General features: G+C 38.5%; 2 protein-coding genes across 4 annotated transcripts in view; both read right to left on the bottom strand.

Annotated features, from left to right (window-relative positions):
* mapkapk3 (MAPK activated protein kinase 3) overlaps positions 1–15759 on the bottom strand; it is a 29522-nt gene extending 13763 nt beyond the window's left edge. Inside the window, exons 1-2 of the mRNA XM_047348571.1 lie at positions 15036–15759; positions 6237–6376 (exon numbers count right to left, since the gene is read on the bottom strand). Coding sequence (XP_047204527.1) covers positions 6237–6376; positions 15036–15338 — 443 coding nt within the window. The 5' untranslated portion in view covers positions 15339–15759. The remainder of the gene's footprint in view (positions 1–6236; positions 6377–15035) is intronic.
* A 208-nt stretch (positions 15760–15967) lies between these two features.
* dnah1 (dynein, axonemal, heavy chain 1) overlaps positions 15968–16220 on the bottom strand; it is a 50360-nt gene continuing 50107 nt past the window's right edge. For all 3 annotated transcript variants that reach the window (XM_047348830.1, XM_047348828.1, XM_047348829.1), the window contains one exon: positions 15968–16202. In XM_047348830.1, coding sequence (XP_047204786.1) covers positions 16081–16202 — 122 coding nt within the window. In that variant the 3' untranslated portion in view covers positions 15968–16080. The remainder of the gene's footprint in view (positions 16203–16220) is intronic.

Here is a 16220-nt window from a genome sequence, read left to right as displayed (position 1 = left end):
CCTCTTCAGGAATGCATTCCTCCTTGGGTTTTGAGTTGGTATATCTGCCAAGAAACTAAAGACAGCCATATTCTGTCCCTCAGCTTATCTTCAGTATGAGCCTAAACCTCTCCAGTCGGTGTTTGAAGTAATGCACCTCTGTCCTTACAGAAAATAAAATTTTTTGTTGGAGTTGCAACAGCTGCCAGAAAACACTGTAGCACTGTATTCAGTTTCAAGCTCTTGCCATATTCCAAAAATCCTTAAAACAGGGACTGGTATCATCTGGATTTCCAGGATCAGGGTAAAAGAAATGTATATTTTACACTCATACTCTTGTATGCTGGGATAAAGAGCATTACTCTGTGATAGGGTGGTCTCCATGGCCTTCCAATGTCTCTAAAATACGATGCGGTTTTTTCTTCAAATGGTGTAAAAATGTGTAGGATTACAAATTGTGTTGTGTGAGGCAAAAACAGAGCAATAAGGAAGGTGCTTTAAAATCCTAAACACAAATATAGGGAATATCAGGGTAAGAAGCCCTTTCTTCCCACTCTCCCTTTATAGCATCTGTTCTGGGAAGGCATGTGCTCCATAGTGTTTACTATACTTCAGAGATTATAGGCAAACAGTTTAATGTCGCTCTCTAGCTTGACTGTTTTTTTCCCCACTTAAAGTTACGTAGTTGTGTTTTGATCTAGAAGTATCTGAAGAACCGACTCTTTAGGAGCCAAAGCTCCATTCCTTGTAAAGGTTGACAATATGACAAATTTCTCCTTGCCTCCTCCAGCTGTTAATGGTCTTGTTTGAGAATACAGTTATTCATAGTGAGCTTGTTGCTATAGGTAGTAAGAGTAATCCTGAAATTACCTTAAAAATGCTTTGAATTGAAGCACTATCTGTTGCCTACGTAGGTGATAATGTCTGTATTTTATTTGGATTTTATGTGACAGACTAACATGAAGTAGCACATAATTAGGATGTATTCAATTCCAGCTATGAAACATGGTGGTGGCAGCATTATGCTGTGGGGATGGGTACGTGGGATTTTAGCAGGGGTAGACAGGCTGCTCAGAGTTGATGGGAAAGTAGAATGAGCTAAATTCAGGACAATCCTGAAACAAAACTTGTTGGAGGCTATAAAAGACTTGAAACTGATGTGGAAGTTCATATTGAAAGGGGACAATGACACAAAACATACAGTTTCAATGAAATGATTTAGATGAAAGCGTATCCAGGTGTTAGAATGGCCCGGTCAAAAGCCAGAACTAAATCAAATTAATAAACTGGATCAAGACTTGAAAATAAATGTTCCCAGACACACTCTGCAATATGACTGAGGATGAACCTTTGTAAAACAAATAGGGCAAAAAAGTCTAAATGTGCAAAGCTAAAAGACACATACCGCAACGGTCTTGCAGCTGTAATTGTATTGAAGCTGACTTTATAAAGAATTGATGCAGGCACACCAAACTTTTCAGATTTAAAAATAAATTCAGGTTTTAATAACAATTTAATAACATTTCCTTCTATTTTGTAATTATGCCCAATTTTCTGTTGATGTATCACATGCCATCTCAATAAAATTCCTTGAAGGTTGGATTATGAAAAACATGAAATGAATACTTTTACAAAGCATCATATCTGCTTACAGTATGACGGGCAGTCCCCAGGTCCCAGGAGTGTCTTCTCACCAGGGTACAATAGGGCATATTCAGGGAGTCCAGTAAGAAAACCTTAAATTAGGCAGGGTCAGACTCCCCCAACCCCAAATGGTTTATGTTCCCAATAATATTATTTTTTAATCTGTGGGTTTTGTTTGATTTCTGATTTTCTATGGACCACGTCATCTAAAAATTCATGTTCGTTTTTTTAGCTTAACAACTAAACATTGACGATAAAAGAGAAAAATGTTCTGCAGGTTCCTTGATGGTGGTAGTAGTTTCGAATTTTCATAGCCAATTATGAGACTACAAGAACATCCCAGTTTATGCATGATGCAAATGTACCCAACCTTTTTTTTAATTTTTGCTAAATTCAAATTCATGAAAAATTGTTCGATTTTGATTACTGACTGATCTTTAGGAGGGTAACTCATTACAAAAATCAAAAGCAAGTGGACTTCTTGTAATTATTGAAGACGTTTCAACTTCTTCCAGAGATTGCCTTCAGTTCTGAGATAGGAGTAAAGGAAGCAATTTACATCAGACATGAGAAACCATCCCTTAACTGAGGAGGAGGACTGAAGTTTCACCTTTCCCCCCCCCACATATAACACATCACTGACACCTTCCAAAGACGTTACAGGACAATTCACACATTTATTCATGTGATCAGGGTAGAAGGCAAGGGATAAGCGGCACAGATTTGCATGTGAATTAAGCCCAAGAGCTTAAAAACATGGCTACTCCCCATCTAGAACTCAGGTCAGCAGAAGACCTCTGAAAGAGGTCAAAAGGTCTTCAAGAATTACAAGAGATCCAGAATCAGAATCAGAAAAGCTTTATTGCCAAGTACGTTTTTGGACATACAAGGAATTTGTTTTGGTGTAGTCGGTGCATTACAATACAAATTAAACAGTATAAACATATCTACAATATAATATAAATGTATGTGCACAGTTTTAAGTGAGTGAGAGTAAATGTAGAGCAGTACAAGATGCGAGAGCGGTACAACAGTACAGGTGATCAGTGTGCAAGTATGGCAGTGCAAGTAAAGCAGGAGTCCAAGCTAAGCATTAATGTAACGCCAGTTGCTTTTGATTCCGTTTTTTTTCGACCCATTCCATAATGTTCTGAAAACTAAAACGTTCTAAGGGAAAAATGTGTTTTGTTTTAACAACAACATGGCAATGATTGACCTTGTTTAGATTCTAATATATTTATGGCTTATTGGATATTTAGCCTGACCATATTTTACACAAGGATGAATAAAATCATTTACAGTTTGTGTGTTTTGATTTAATTCGTTACTGCAGCCTAATTGCTTAAAAGTTTTGAGACTAATATCGCCAAAATGTTCAAGTTCAGTTCTAAGCTCATACTCCCCACTCAGTGACTGACACCTGCAACTCCCTTCTGTTGTTGAGCAAAATGTCTCATTGCTAAGTGGATCTGTGTGCATTAAGTAAGAGTGTACTTTTTGTGGTTCACAGACAAGCAGATAGGCGAAGGAGAAATGTGACTGTTAGTCTGTTTGGAGGACTATCTGCAGAAGACCGCACGGCCGTCCTCCCTTGAACCTCGATTCATGTCAGAACTGCTGTAAACAGCAGGGAATCTTCCATTAGCTGCTGCTATGGTGTCAGGTTTATAGTTTAGAGTAGGGGCTTTTCTAAAAATCACTGACCATATGCTACACCACTGATACCCCATCTGCTTTGAAACATTTACATAAAATCACCATCAGCAAACTATGTATTTTGTCAAACATAACTACATTACTACCCATCACGACAGCTATCAAAATGAGCAAACTGTCTATCATAGTGAACAAAAGGAGAAATTGTAAAGGAGATCTGTGGAGAAATCAGCCATTTTTCAGCTCGACAGGTGACGGAAACCCCAAAAACCTACCTTTTTTAATAAGTGAATGCATCAGACTTAGGCACCTTGATGTGATAGTTGTTACTGATGAAAAAAGTCTTAAAGTTTGCTATTTTCAATACTAGTGAAGTGAAACTGATGTCAGAGGACACAGAGATGAAAGATAATGGAAACTGTCAAACTATAATTTATACAACATGTAAAGACATGTCTGTTGGTCATTTAGGCATACAGAAAGCAAACCATAAAGTAATAACAGGAAGGGTGGAAAAGGCACAGCAATGTTGCTCTATTTTGCTGTGTTTGAAACTTTCCACATCTAGGTGTCCAGAAACATGCTGAATTTAAAAGGGTTGGTAGCCTTTCAGAAGACTCACAGTTAAGGTAAGGATCTACATGCTCTAGATATACACATGGAGGTTGCTGTTCTAGTAATGCTAGCTTGCCCTGATCAATAATATGGGATGCTAAAGACAGTTTATAATGTCATAATTTGGTCTTTTTTAAAAAGATTAGTAAAACCTTATTTAAACAGAGAGCATTCTCTCACACTGACGGAGTGATGTTGTCTCTACTTTTAATATAAATAATTACTGACTGCTTACAACAGTAGAGCTAAAATATATCCATTGTTGTTTTTAACATCTTCTTATCGTTCTCAACCAGAAATCAGCCAGTTTGCACAGCAAAGCTTTACAAGAACTGGAGACTAATCCACTACAGACAAATTTATATGCTGAATATACACAACATGGATGAAATAACGAACTCATCAGAAGCTTGAAACCATGCGAATGGATTTGCTAGATGGGATTTTATAAAAATATGAAGCTCCACAGTCTTGTTTGGATTTCTCCAATATTTTTTACCATGCAGAGCTATTCTATCCTTGACTGTTCTTCACACTGCTTTCTGGCTGAAGGGAATAAGAATGCAGATGAGCTGCTTAAACTTGATCTTAATTACTCAGTTTCCTCTTTTGAACTCGCAGCTAAACCCGTGTTTTGACTTGAGATTGCATCTAAATAGAGTTAATCCTGTTAGTGAGAGGTTAAAGGTCAAGACGTGATGGTGTAAATGATACTTGTTCTAATAGACATTCAGTCACATGCATTTGAATCAATAGGGTAGCAGAACTACACAGACCTTTCAACTTTCACCTCGTTACGCACAGACAGACATATACACACACACAGAGCTGCAGCATGATTAAGTGTAAAGATAATAATCAGCCACTGTGTAAAATTCCCTGGAACAGAAATCATAATTTGCTTTTAGTTACTGTCTGTGATCTCACGTATTTCTCTGTGATATCGTTTTTCCACTTGATCAAGAATAATCCAGGATTCAAAGTTACATGCGTGTCAAAGCAAAAAAACAAAATAGTGCTGTCATTGTTATCGACATTTCATGAAAGAAATTCCAGCTGGTATCCTTTTTGTGTCTCACCTTCATTTTTTCCTGCTGAAGCATCCAGGTCTCTTGTTCTTTAGCTGGGATGTGTGCTCTACTCTTACAGATAAAGAGCCTATCCATTCTCACAGCTTCCACATACAAAATCTTCTGTTATCTATGCGAGGATATAGAAGCACTAAACAAAAAAATCCCATCCGTAAGAAAATGCCCTGACTTAATCCAAGGTAAAAGACCTTGAACATTTGCCTTGCTGATAAAACAGACACTGTACATAAACTCTGTAAAAATATGAGAGCAGCAGTCTTATCTTTAGATTTATGGCCTGGGACTGTACTATTGTTAGAAACATGAAAGTGTTGTGCACCTCCTTTATATTTTTTTACCTTAAATTAGTTAGGTGTTCCATCCGGCATTTGCTGGAATTACATGAGTGTTCCCGGCTTTGTATGAATCCAAAACTGTATTACTCTACAGTTGCAGAATATTTTCCAAAAAGTCTTGGGGATCATCAAGATATTTTTGGCAAATCTGAGAAATACTTTGTGTTTGTTTTGTGATGGAAGACACTTTTTCCCAGTCTCTTTCCTATTGCTGGATCTACAGTGCTTTAGATCTTGTTCTGGGTTCTTTTGGGACCTCCTTGACGAATCATCAATCTGCTTTTAGAGTAATTGTGGCTGACTGGCCACTCCTGGGAAAGTTCACCACTGTTCCGTGTTTCCTCCATATGTGGATAATGGCTCCAAGTCTGGTTCACTCAAGTCCCAAAGCCTTGGCGAAGACTTTGTAACCCTTTCCAGAGAGATGATCTGTTCTTGAGCTTCCTTGGATTGGGGCTTGAGGCCCTGCTTCTGGAGATCCTTTAGTCTACTTCATGTTGTCAGACAGGTTCTGTAGAAATCATGTCTTGATTCTACAGGTCTGGCAGTTAAACCTGGGTGTGGCTAGTGAAATTGAATGTAGCTTTCTAAAAAAATGTGGTTAATGATTTGTGATTTTACTTCAATTTCAGGATTTTTCTGACAGATATTTTCCCTCAATAAATTAAAGCATAATTTGAAAAATACATTTTGTATTTATTCAGGTTATTTTTGTCTGACATAAAAATGAGTTTGATTATCAGAAACAAAGTTTGACAAAACTGCAAAAACAGAAGGAATCTGTAGGGGGGGAAATACCTTTTCACAATAGTGTAGTTATCATTTTAAAAATTGTAATTTTCATGTAAGTATTGGACCTGTTGCTATGAAAGAAGCTGAGTTAGGTCAACATTTGTAAACTGTCTAGTCGTCCTACCACTCCATGATGATGAGGAGGCACTTCTTCCCGTGGTGCATGTTTTCATACAGGCTCAGGATGCGAACAATGTACGGCCCTCCTGAGACCCGATAGTGTAGCTCCACCTCTCGTCTTGCCTTAGGACTGTCGTAGAGAATCTGTTAGGTCAACAGACATGGAATAAATGAGGAAGAGACACTTACATAGTTTAATCATTAATGCATTTGGTAATTGGGTGAGTGGAAGTATGTTATAAATGTAGAAAAGCCAGGTCTCTCCAAAGATTTAAGACAAATGTAAACAAAAAACTTAAAGATCATTTTTTGTCTGTTATGATGTCAAAATTAATTTCTTTATATTATTATTAGCAAGGATTAGCTTGCAGTGCCATTAGGGGGCGAGCTAACTGTTGATGGCCTTAGATTTTTAGTGGTGTGACAGGCAGACAGCTTCATGACTATGGTGTTGTTAACCTCTCACAGATAATACATGGACCAATTATGCATAACAAAAAAGTTAGACTTTCAGCTGCTTCCATTCACTGCTACTATGTGGCAGCCTAAATAAAAATTGCTCACAGTGGTTCTGAAAAAAAGGGGTGCTCCACACAGAGCAGAGTAACAATGTAGTTCAGAAACGGTCACAAACGAGCTTTCACTACTGTAGTGAAGTAGTGGCTCACCATAGAGTGCTTTTAAATGCTTCGGTAGGGTACTGGTTTGTTAGGTGTCAAAGCTACCACTCTCAGACATTTCATGACTTCCTCTTTCTCACAGAACAAAGCAAGGAATAAATATTTTCCTCATAATTTCACATGTAAACCACAACTGAAAAAGCAATCATGTAAAACTAATTACATGTTCAAATTTTGCGAAATTATAAGCAAATCAGATGTCGTAAGTTAGTTATTTAGTTTTACTTTCGATTGCAGTTACAATTGCAAGTGTTTGTAATAGCCACCTATATTGTCACAAGAAAATTAGGTGATAATGCTAATTACTGCTCTGCTCAATTTTTTTAACACCTAAGAAAATCCTATATTGTTTGAAATGTTATGACTTAGGGAATGAAAGTTTAGATTTTCTGTTACTGTAAACTCAAGAAAAAACCCAGCTGACTTAAAAAGTTGCCAGGTTGAACACTGATCCACATAAAACGGCTAATAACATAAGGTTCTAAGAACCCAAAACAAACACTGAGGAACTGTCCAAAAACATTTGTGGTTTTAAACGGTGACTTACAAAAACTGCGAAACAGTAAATGCTTGTCATTGGGTGAGGTCAGTTTGTTGTGTGTGTGTTTCGTTTTAACTTTCATCCATCTTTTTGTTTTGTTTTAGAATATTGTTGGCCTTCGGTGTTTATGCGTGCATCCCCAAAAAACACATTCTTCTTTGAATTTGGGGGAGTCTTGGAGTCACGTTTCTCACTGTGTTTCCTAAAATCAGCTGCAAAAAAATAGATAAAAAAGACGGGCTAATGGGTTTTTGCAACTGTACAGATTTTTCAATGCTCCACAAGTGTACTCAGTGTATGTGTGTGTAGGTTTTAAAGGTCGTTGTTCAGATGGTGGGTGGTGTTTGACATATGTAGATGCAGGACATGATCACCCTCAGTCAAGCAAACATATAGATGTACAGAACAGGTGTTTGACTGTTTGACTATGAAACTGCGTGCAGTCAGTGTATTTTTGGATGCTGCACTGACGGAGAAAAAACTCGTTCACAAGGCCAAAAAAACTGAAGTTGATAAAACACACACACACACATCCGTGTTTTACTATCTTTATGAGGACTTTTCGGTTACTTCCATTAATTTTCCTTGATTTTTAGTGCCTAACCCTAACACTAACCCTAACCAGTTAATACCTAACCCTAACCCTAACAATAACTCAATTCATACCCTAGTCCTAAACCTAACCCCTGTCCCAAAAACGGAATTTGAAAAAGTGAGGACTAGGAAAATGTCCTCACTTTATCAAAATGTCCTCACTTTGCGATAAAAATACAAAAAATGGTTCTCACTCAGCAACAAGTACAAGAACACACACACACACACACACACACACACACTTTGACTCAACTGCACATGGCAGACTTGGGGAGTGTCAAACATGTTGAGGTGACCCCAGGGCACATGAGCCTACAACTCTGCCAGCAGTGGGTGTCTCTTTACTGCATGTCACTGCCTGGTTTTTGGTTCCATATTCCCTGCCTGTCTTCACTTCTCTATCTCTATAACAACAACAAAATACCACCGCTAAAACAGAAAGTACCTGCACCTGAAAAGACTGTTTTACGGCTTTCACATTCAGTTGGTAACTGAAAATCTAGGCTTCCTGGAAACTCCAAATGTCACAAACAACACCTTATTTTTCTAAGTCCATATTTCAGCTGGCTAAAAGAGGAAGTTAAGAGTTCAGAAACAGGGTGTTGAAAGAAGAAGTTAAGATGTCCGGTGACTAAAATTGTCTGACCTAGCATTCTATACGTCTCATTTTTATAGCTTCACTTACTTCAGGTTGACTTTTGAGTAAAGCTGTGCGCAGATTTGTTTCTAATTGTGTTATTTATGGCTTTATGACTTCCATCTGAGCGGACAATTTGCGAGCAGGGTTTCCTTAATTTCCGGAATAGAAAGAGAATGGGTTGTAATAAAACTGAATTAAACACGCCGCAAAAAGGGGGAAAGGGAGAGAATTAGACAGCTAATCTTATGACGGACTTTGGTCTTATGTGAGCAGGTGGACAAATAAACCAATCAAAATCGTCCTGGCACTTAAAGCCATACGTTTGTGTCAGGAGAGGCTTAACTCACACCGAAACACACGATTTACCTGATCACTCGCTCATTTTGATTGCACAGTACTTCTCACAGAACCTTAATTACACGCATGCACTCACTTATACTCTGAGATGTTTACATTCTATTAAACATCCGTGTGTTTCAAGGAGGCTGTGTGTACGGCTTCAATAAACTTGGGCTTATCTTTACAACCTTTTAACAATAAAGCAGCACTCATAAATGAACAACAAAGTCACCCAGCATGGGTTAAACATCCCATCTGCAATGGTTGATTAAGCAAAAAAAAAAAAAAAAGAAATACGGACCCTTCACAAAGACTTGTATAGTCAATATAAAAGTTTTCATACCCCTAAGCGACCAAGAACCTTAATGTAGTTTGTTGTGATGTATGAGGTAGACCAACACAAAGTAGTGTGCAAAATTCTTATGAATAACAATCTAAAAAGTGTGTGGGGTCCATTTGTATACAGCATTCTTTTTAATTTGAACCCCCGAAATGAAATCTTGTAGAGCAATTACCTTACAAAATCACATAGCTAGTAAACTGTGTGTAATTTCATCTCAGTATAAAATCCAGCTGTTCTCTGAAGACCTCGGAGGTTTATAGAAGAAGTATTAGTGAAAACAGCACCGTGAAGACCTAGGAACACAGGGAGAATGTTATGGAGTTGTTAAAACCAGAATTTGGTTGTAAAACAATACCTCAACCACTGAAAATCATGTAGAGCACTATTCCATCCATTATTCAAAAGCATAAAGAATATGACACAACAGCAAACCAAACTAAATATGACAGTCAATCTAGACTGACAGACTGGGCAAGGAGAGCATTAATCAGAGAAACTGCCAAAAAGGCCTGTGGAAACTCTGGAGAAGCTGCGGAGAGCCACAGCTCAGATAACAGGATCTGTCAAAAGGAAAACTATTAGTTATGCACTCTACAGATCTGGCCTTTATGGAAGAGTGACAAGATGAAAGTCATAGGAAGAAGAACAGGGTGCAGCAGTGGCACAGGGGTAGAGAACGCAGCTGTCCTGGGTTCGAGTCCCAACCCAGAGACCTTTGCTGCATGACTCTCTCTCCACCTCAATTCCTGTCAGTGCACGTTCAGAATGAAGTCTACTAAACATTTAAGGAGACAAAAAAAAAACAACTTCTGAATGCGTTGGAAGTCCACCTTCCAAATGACAACAACCATAAAATAAACATGAAGTGGTAATGATCAAAGCATACTCACATCTTAACATTTTCCAGTCAAAGTCCAGATCTTAATCTAACAGAAAATCTGTAAGAAGACCTGAAAAATGATGTTCACAAGACACTTTCCATCCAATATGACTGAGGTTGATGTAGTTTGCAGAAGAATATACTAACAGTTCAGTCTCTAGATGCAAAACCTGTAGAGACAAACCTGGATTTTATTTATGGGTATAAGAGTAAAGTGGGCTCAATCCAAGTATACACACCTATACCTAACCACAATATGTGCTTTCCCTTTCTATTCACAATTATGCAATTTTCTGTGTTAGTCTATCATATAAAATCCCAATGAATTGCTTTGAAGTTTGTGGTTTTGATGTAACCACATGGAAAAAAGTTCAAGGGCAATCAACATAAAGTTCCTGAAGTCAGCTGGAACAGAACCATGAGTGAATAAAGTCCATTTCTGTATTTTCCATCAGCTAAGGACAGGAATAGGAATCATTCAAACAGATTACTTTTCATTTTTTTACAATACCAAAAACACAGTTAGCCACCATGCTCAACTCCAAAGCTCCTGATCCAATCAGCCAAGACGATTCTTATCTCTAAACCTGAGAGACTGATTAACTTGTTTAACAGGATCAGCTACTAAGGGAGAGCATGTAGGGCATGTAACAGTAGTTTTGAACTTCTAGCTATTTTGTATTTGATTTGTACCACAGCCATAAACACACCCGTATACGTTGTAAGAAGGCTTTCCCTATTAATAGAGACCTGTGAAATCAAATCATTTAAGGCTATTTGTGCTTCTCCCGTCATGTGCAGTAAATGGTAGTGCTCAAAAGACCATCCAAACAGCACAAGAAACCCTTTTGTCCTGTCACTAAGTGAGACAAGTCTGAGTTAAAAGACCATGGTAACTGAATTACATTAAAAGGGATGGCTCCTGGCCAGCGCGGCTGAAAAGTGGATTAAACCTAGATCCATCTATTACATTCAGGGCTCAAAGAAATTCTTAATTTAAAACACAGACGGACAACTCTTTTAAATCGCCTTCACATTAAACTCTTGCTCATTACTACTCAAATTCTATTTGTTTCAAAATGGAAATAACATCTAAGGCAGGTTCTCTTAAGAAACTTCACATCAACCCAGTAAACCTAGTTTGCATTGCCAACACAATGTCTGATTGTAAAATATCTTGTCCCGATACATTTTTTTTTTTTTACGCTTCCAAGAGGTGTCAGTTGAGCAGACCAATTTCACAAATGATTGTGGTGAAACATGTCACATAGCTCTGAGTGACTTGGCTCAATATGTAGCCAATATAAACGAGTGTGTGTGCGAGTGTGTGTATGTGTGTGAGTTAGGGGGGAGGGGTGCTGGTCTGAGTAAAAATCTGGGTGAATGTCGGTCCGAATAGAAGGGACACCTTATGCGATCTGTCAGAGCAAATGAAATATGAGCTCTCTGGACTGTCTGGCTCCCAGACAAAGCCAAACCACACACAACAGAGGGAGATCTACATTAGAGGAGTGCGTGTCTCTTCTTCGTTCTCTCTGAAATCTTTAAACAGATTTTTCTTTTTTAAGGAATTGGTCAGTTTGTGGTGTTTTCTGACACTTTGTGTGAAAATGACCCTGTATGAGCTAACACGGGTGAAAGCTAAAATCTGCCAATCATGAGGCTGTTACTTGATGAGACAAGAATTCAAAGAATTACCCAACAGCACTGTTTAGCCTTGACAACATTTCTTATGAACAGCTCATCGTAGCCTCAGATGTTTAGGCAACGTGCATTTTATCTTTTTCAATTACAACGATATTAGCCTCGCATTGCCTTCATTTTTTTCATCTTTTGTTTGTGACTTAATCTCTGTCATATTTGATCTTTTTCATCATTTCTCAGTCTTTTAAATTCACAGTTCTGGTTGTGTCACATTGCTGCTGCCTAGTTTTGGTCACTCAGATGCAGACAGATTATTATAAGCCTGCAAATCTCAGAGTGTGTGGCACTGTGGTGACAGGTGTGAGAGGTAAGTGACCTGGCCATGTGCCTGACTTTGAGCGCGCAAAGGGTGCGCTCATGTTTCAGCTGCTCGCGGAAAAAAAGTATCACCATCAAAATGCACGTTTCTACGAATACAGTGTGACCTGCCCCAGATATTTGCATCTGATTCTGGGATAGGCAGAACTTTCCACCACAGACATGTGAACGGCGTGCAAAGTTATTTACATATTTTACTTTTCACATTTTATTATGAGACAACAAGCTTCAATGTATTTTATAGAGGTTTTAGGATGTAAATCAACAACAGGTTGTGGATAATTGTGAATTGGAAGGAAAATTATACATAGTGTTCAACATTTTACAAATAAAAATCGGAAAAAATTGCCATGAATTTGAGTCAATTTGTAGAAGCACCTTTCTCAACAATTAAAGCTGCAAGTCTTTTCGGGATAAGTATCAACGTTGAACATCTGACATTTTATCCCATGCTTCTTTACAACATGATTAGATTCCTACCTGATTTCATTGACAACATTTCTGAAGTCTTAGGACAGACTCTCAATTGTATTTAGGCCTGGGCTTTGACTGGGCCATTCCAACAACATGAATATGCTCTGATCTAAATCGTTCCATTCTAGCTTTGACTGTATGTTTAGGGTTGCTGTCCTGCAGGAAGGCTAATCTCCACCCCAGTCTGAAGTTTGTCCCTTCCCTGCACAACAGGATGCCGCTACTGCCACCATGCATCACAGTGGAGATTATGTGTTCAGGGTGATATATAGTATCAATATTTTGCCACATAATAGCATTTTGCATGTAGGCCAAAATGTTTCATTTTGGTCTCATCAACCACATGTTTGCTTTGTCCCATATGCGGTTTGTGGCAATGTTCAAACAGGACCTCCAATGGCTTTCTCTTAACAGACGATTTCTTCTTGCTACTCTTCCACAGTGACGTCGTATAGGGGGGAAAAGTTTATTTAGAATTTTTTTTGATTTATGGTTGTACAAATGTATTCATGTTATAATTTTATAAAAGTTAAACTGTTAAAAATGCGCATTTAAGTTTTGTTTTTTTTATCTTTTCAGAATGTTAAGAGAATTTTTCATTTTGAATTTTCACAATAAATAAATGCATGGAGACTGTGAAAAATGGTTTTAGCATGTTTTTTATGTCCGCTTTGAATTTTGCATAAAATAGCGAATTGCATACTGAGTGCAGACTGTTGCATGTACAATTCACTATCAGTAAATGTTGTGCTTGTGCTGGTATTGAACTACTGGAAGTGTAGGGAGCGGGGTTCAATTCAATTTTTGTTCATGGGGCCCAAAATTCCTAGCAGCGCCCCTGCTCTTCCATAAAGGACTGATTTTTGGAGCGCACAACTATTAGTTTTCATGGGCTCCTCGTGTCTGCTGCAGACAGTTCAGCAACAGGTAGAGCTAATCTACATCTTCTCTAGACAGATGCACTGATGAAATATTTTTTCACATTTTGTTTTTTTCCAAACAGAGGATCTAAGTCTATTTTTGCTGTGCCGATAAAAAGGCTAAACCTTTAAACTTTTAAAACCGCCTAACTAAGAGAAAACTATGTGAACTGCAGCTTCCAAACAGAGCTAGTTTTCATTTGAATACAGCTTTCCCACATATTTGATATGAAGGAATTAATTTAAGAACAGCAACATTATCTTTTATCAAGATCTATCTTATGCACTTCTATTATTATAGTAAATATTATTATTGGACAGTTGACACAGGGACCACAGGCTGTAACCATCAATACTTCTTCACCTTTTCTACAGGATAATTACACCTTTAATACATACTGGTGTTGTCCAACATCTTTTCAGTTGGTGGGAGGTGCGAGCTAAAACATAATCTCACCTATGGCACCAAAATTGCTACAGCCGGCTTTGCTTGATAGGTTTACAGTTGTGCCATACCCTTTCCATGTTCAGATGATGGACTGAACAGGGCTCTGTGAGATATTCCAAGCTTGTTTTAAACTTCTCAGATGTCTTGTCTCTGACCTGTCTGACGTGGTCATCGTGACGATGTTTGTTCTGTCATGTTCTCTAACAAAAGTTCATGGTCTCCGTAACACAGTTGTTTTTATACTAAGATCAAATGACACGCAGGTAGACTCTGTGTACTAAGGGTGACATTCGAAAGCAGGTGGTTATATTACTATATTTTATTTAGTGGCCACAAGTACAAAAGCACACCACACTTTTCAGATACTTTTTGTAAAGTGATCAAATGTGAAAGGGGGATGAGTACTTTTATAGTTAATAGTTGTTCTGCACTCCTCATCTTCCTTTGAGTATTTCTGTCTGTGACCAAAATTTAACTCCAGTACATTTCAACGTTCTTGATACAACAGGTTTCTTATTTTCATAGACATGTGGAATACAGATACAGGGTAAGCCTTTCCAGAACCGATTCTATGACGGAACCAAGATGGCTCATGTAAAATTATCCTCAGATATGTTAGTATTTCAAAGAGTCGTGTCTGACACTTTAGGAAATCATCTTGTTATACTTTTAAATGTAATAAAGCCTTAATTAAACAGAGCAGCGGTCATTTGAACACACAAATATAGCTAAACATTTTCTATTTGCTAAAGTGAAATGTTTTTTACTTGTAAATACGGTTTCGATCTGCTCAACGAAATCTGAAAAAATGTCCTTATTGTACAAGGACACATTTAATGAGTGTAAGCAAACCTGCCCCTGTTCTACTGCCTATCTAGTTTCTATAAAAAAACAACTGATAAGAGTCAGATGAGCTCGGTACCTTCAGAGCGCACTTCTCTCCAGTCTTCTTATTGAAGCACTCCAGAACTTTGCCGTTGATCCCCAAACCCAGAACCTGACTGGAAATCTTGTAGTCATCAGTCACTGCGTTGCGCTTTATATCCACTTTGGGATAAGCGGGCAAAGGGAAATGTGTGGACCCAGGGTCTGTGCCCTTCCTTTCTTCGGCTGGGGGCGCAGGTTGCTGCTGTTGATTCGGGTTGCCAGCCGGAGGCTCTGATTCGGACCCATCGGTGTTTGTTGACTGTGGCTGTTTTTCCTTCCCGCTCCCATTTTGAAGCATGATCACACCAACCTGGAGCGAATCTGAGTAAATCACCAAAGTTACTTGATGACTCGCTAATCGCGTAAAGCTGAGAGGTTCCGAACCCAACCACTAATCAAACATTTGTTTATCCTGGACAATAGATCCTCTGGAAACACTCCACGAAAATCCACGCTGTCTATCTTTATAAGGCGGATCTCATTTCTAATTTAGTCGTAGAGCGGTCTTTAATATTTCCTTCAACTGCGCGCCTATTTTCAAATTGTTCAGACCAGGCCAGTCCCCTCACTGATTACTTTAACACACCAGAAATAAAAGCGAACATTTAAATCCTTTAAAGAGCGATCATCTGTTGGCCCCGGTGAGCTCAGTTTCCCGTTGATCTTGAGTTCTAGTTAAATTCACATGGCCAGACGCTGTCACTGTTTGTTTAAGCACCACCCTCTTTCAGTCAAGTCATGTTTCTCCACTGACCTATGAGACTGTCTTAAAGGAGCAAGACGGAAATTCATTAGGCTCTTACTCTGTAATGGACCGATACAAAGAGGCGGTCATTAAAAGTCCCGCCAGAAAACAGAGAAAATAAGGCTTTCAACCCGTAAAGATCCAGTTTAATAAAAAAAAAAAAAAAGACTCAACAGAAAACATTTAAATGACAGAAAGAGAACAATTTATTACACAAGCTGAGTTTGCGCCTAACATCACCTTGGACTGCTTAGCTTTATAGTGATGAAAGCAAAGACGAAAGCATGCCATGTGTTCAGTGATCCAGTGCACAGATTAGGGCAACCCCTCGTTTGATCCAGTGTCTCTGACATTGGTCTGTGGGCAGCTCCAGGGCCGTCACATAATTGCTGGAAAGGCCAGTGGGAAACAAGGTCCCTAAAGAGGAACAAGCAG

The sequence above is a fragment of the Girardinichthys multiradiatus genome, chromosome 20, assembly GCF_021462225.1.
Source record: "Girardinichthys multiradiatus isolate DD_20200921_A chromosome 20, DD_fGirMul_XY1, whole genome shotgun sequence".
Classification (NCBI taxonomy): Eukaryota; Metazoa; Chordata; class Actinopteri; order Cyprinodontiformes; family Goodeidae; genus Girardinichthys; species Girardinichthys multiradiatus.
This window is presented reverse-complemented; position numbering and strand designations above follow the sequence as displayed.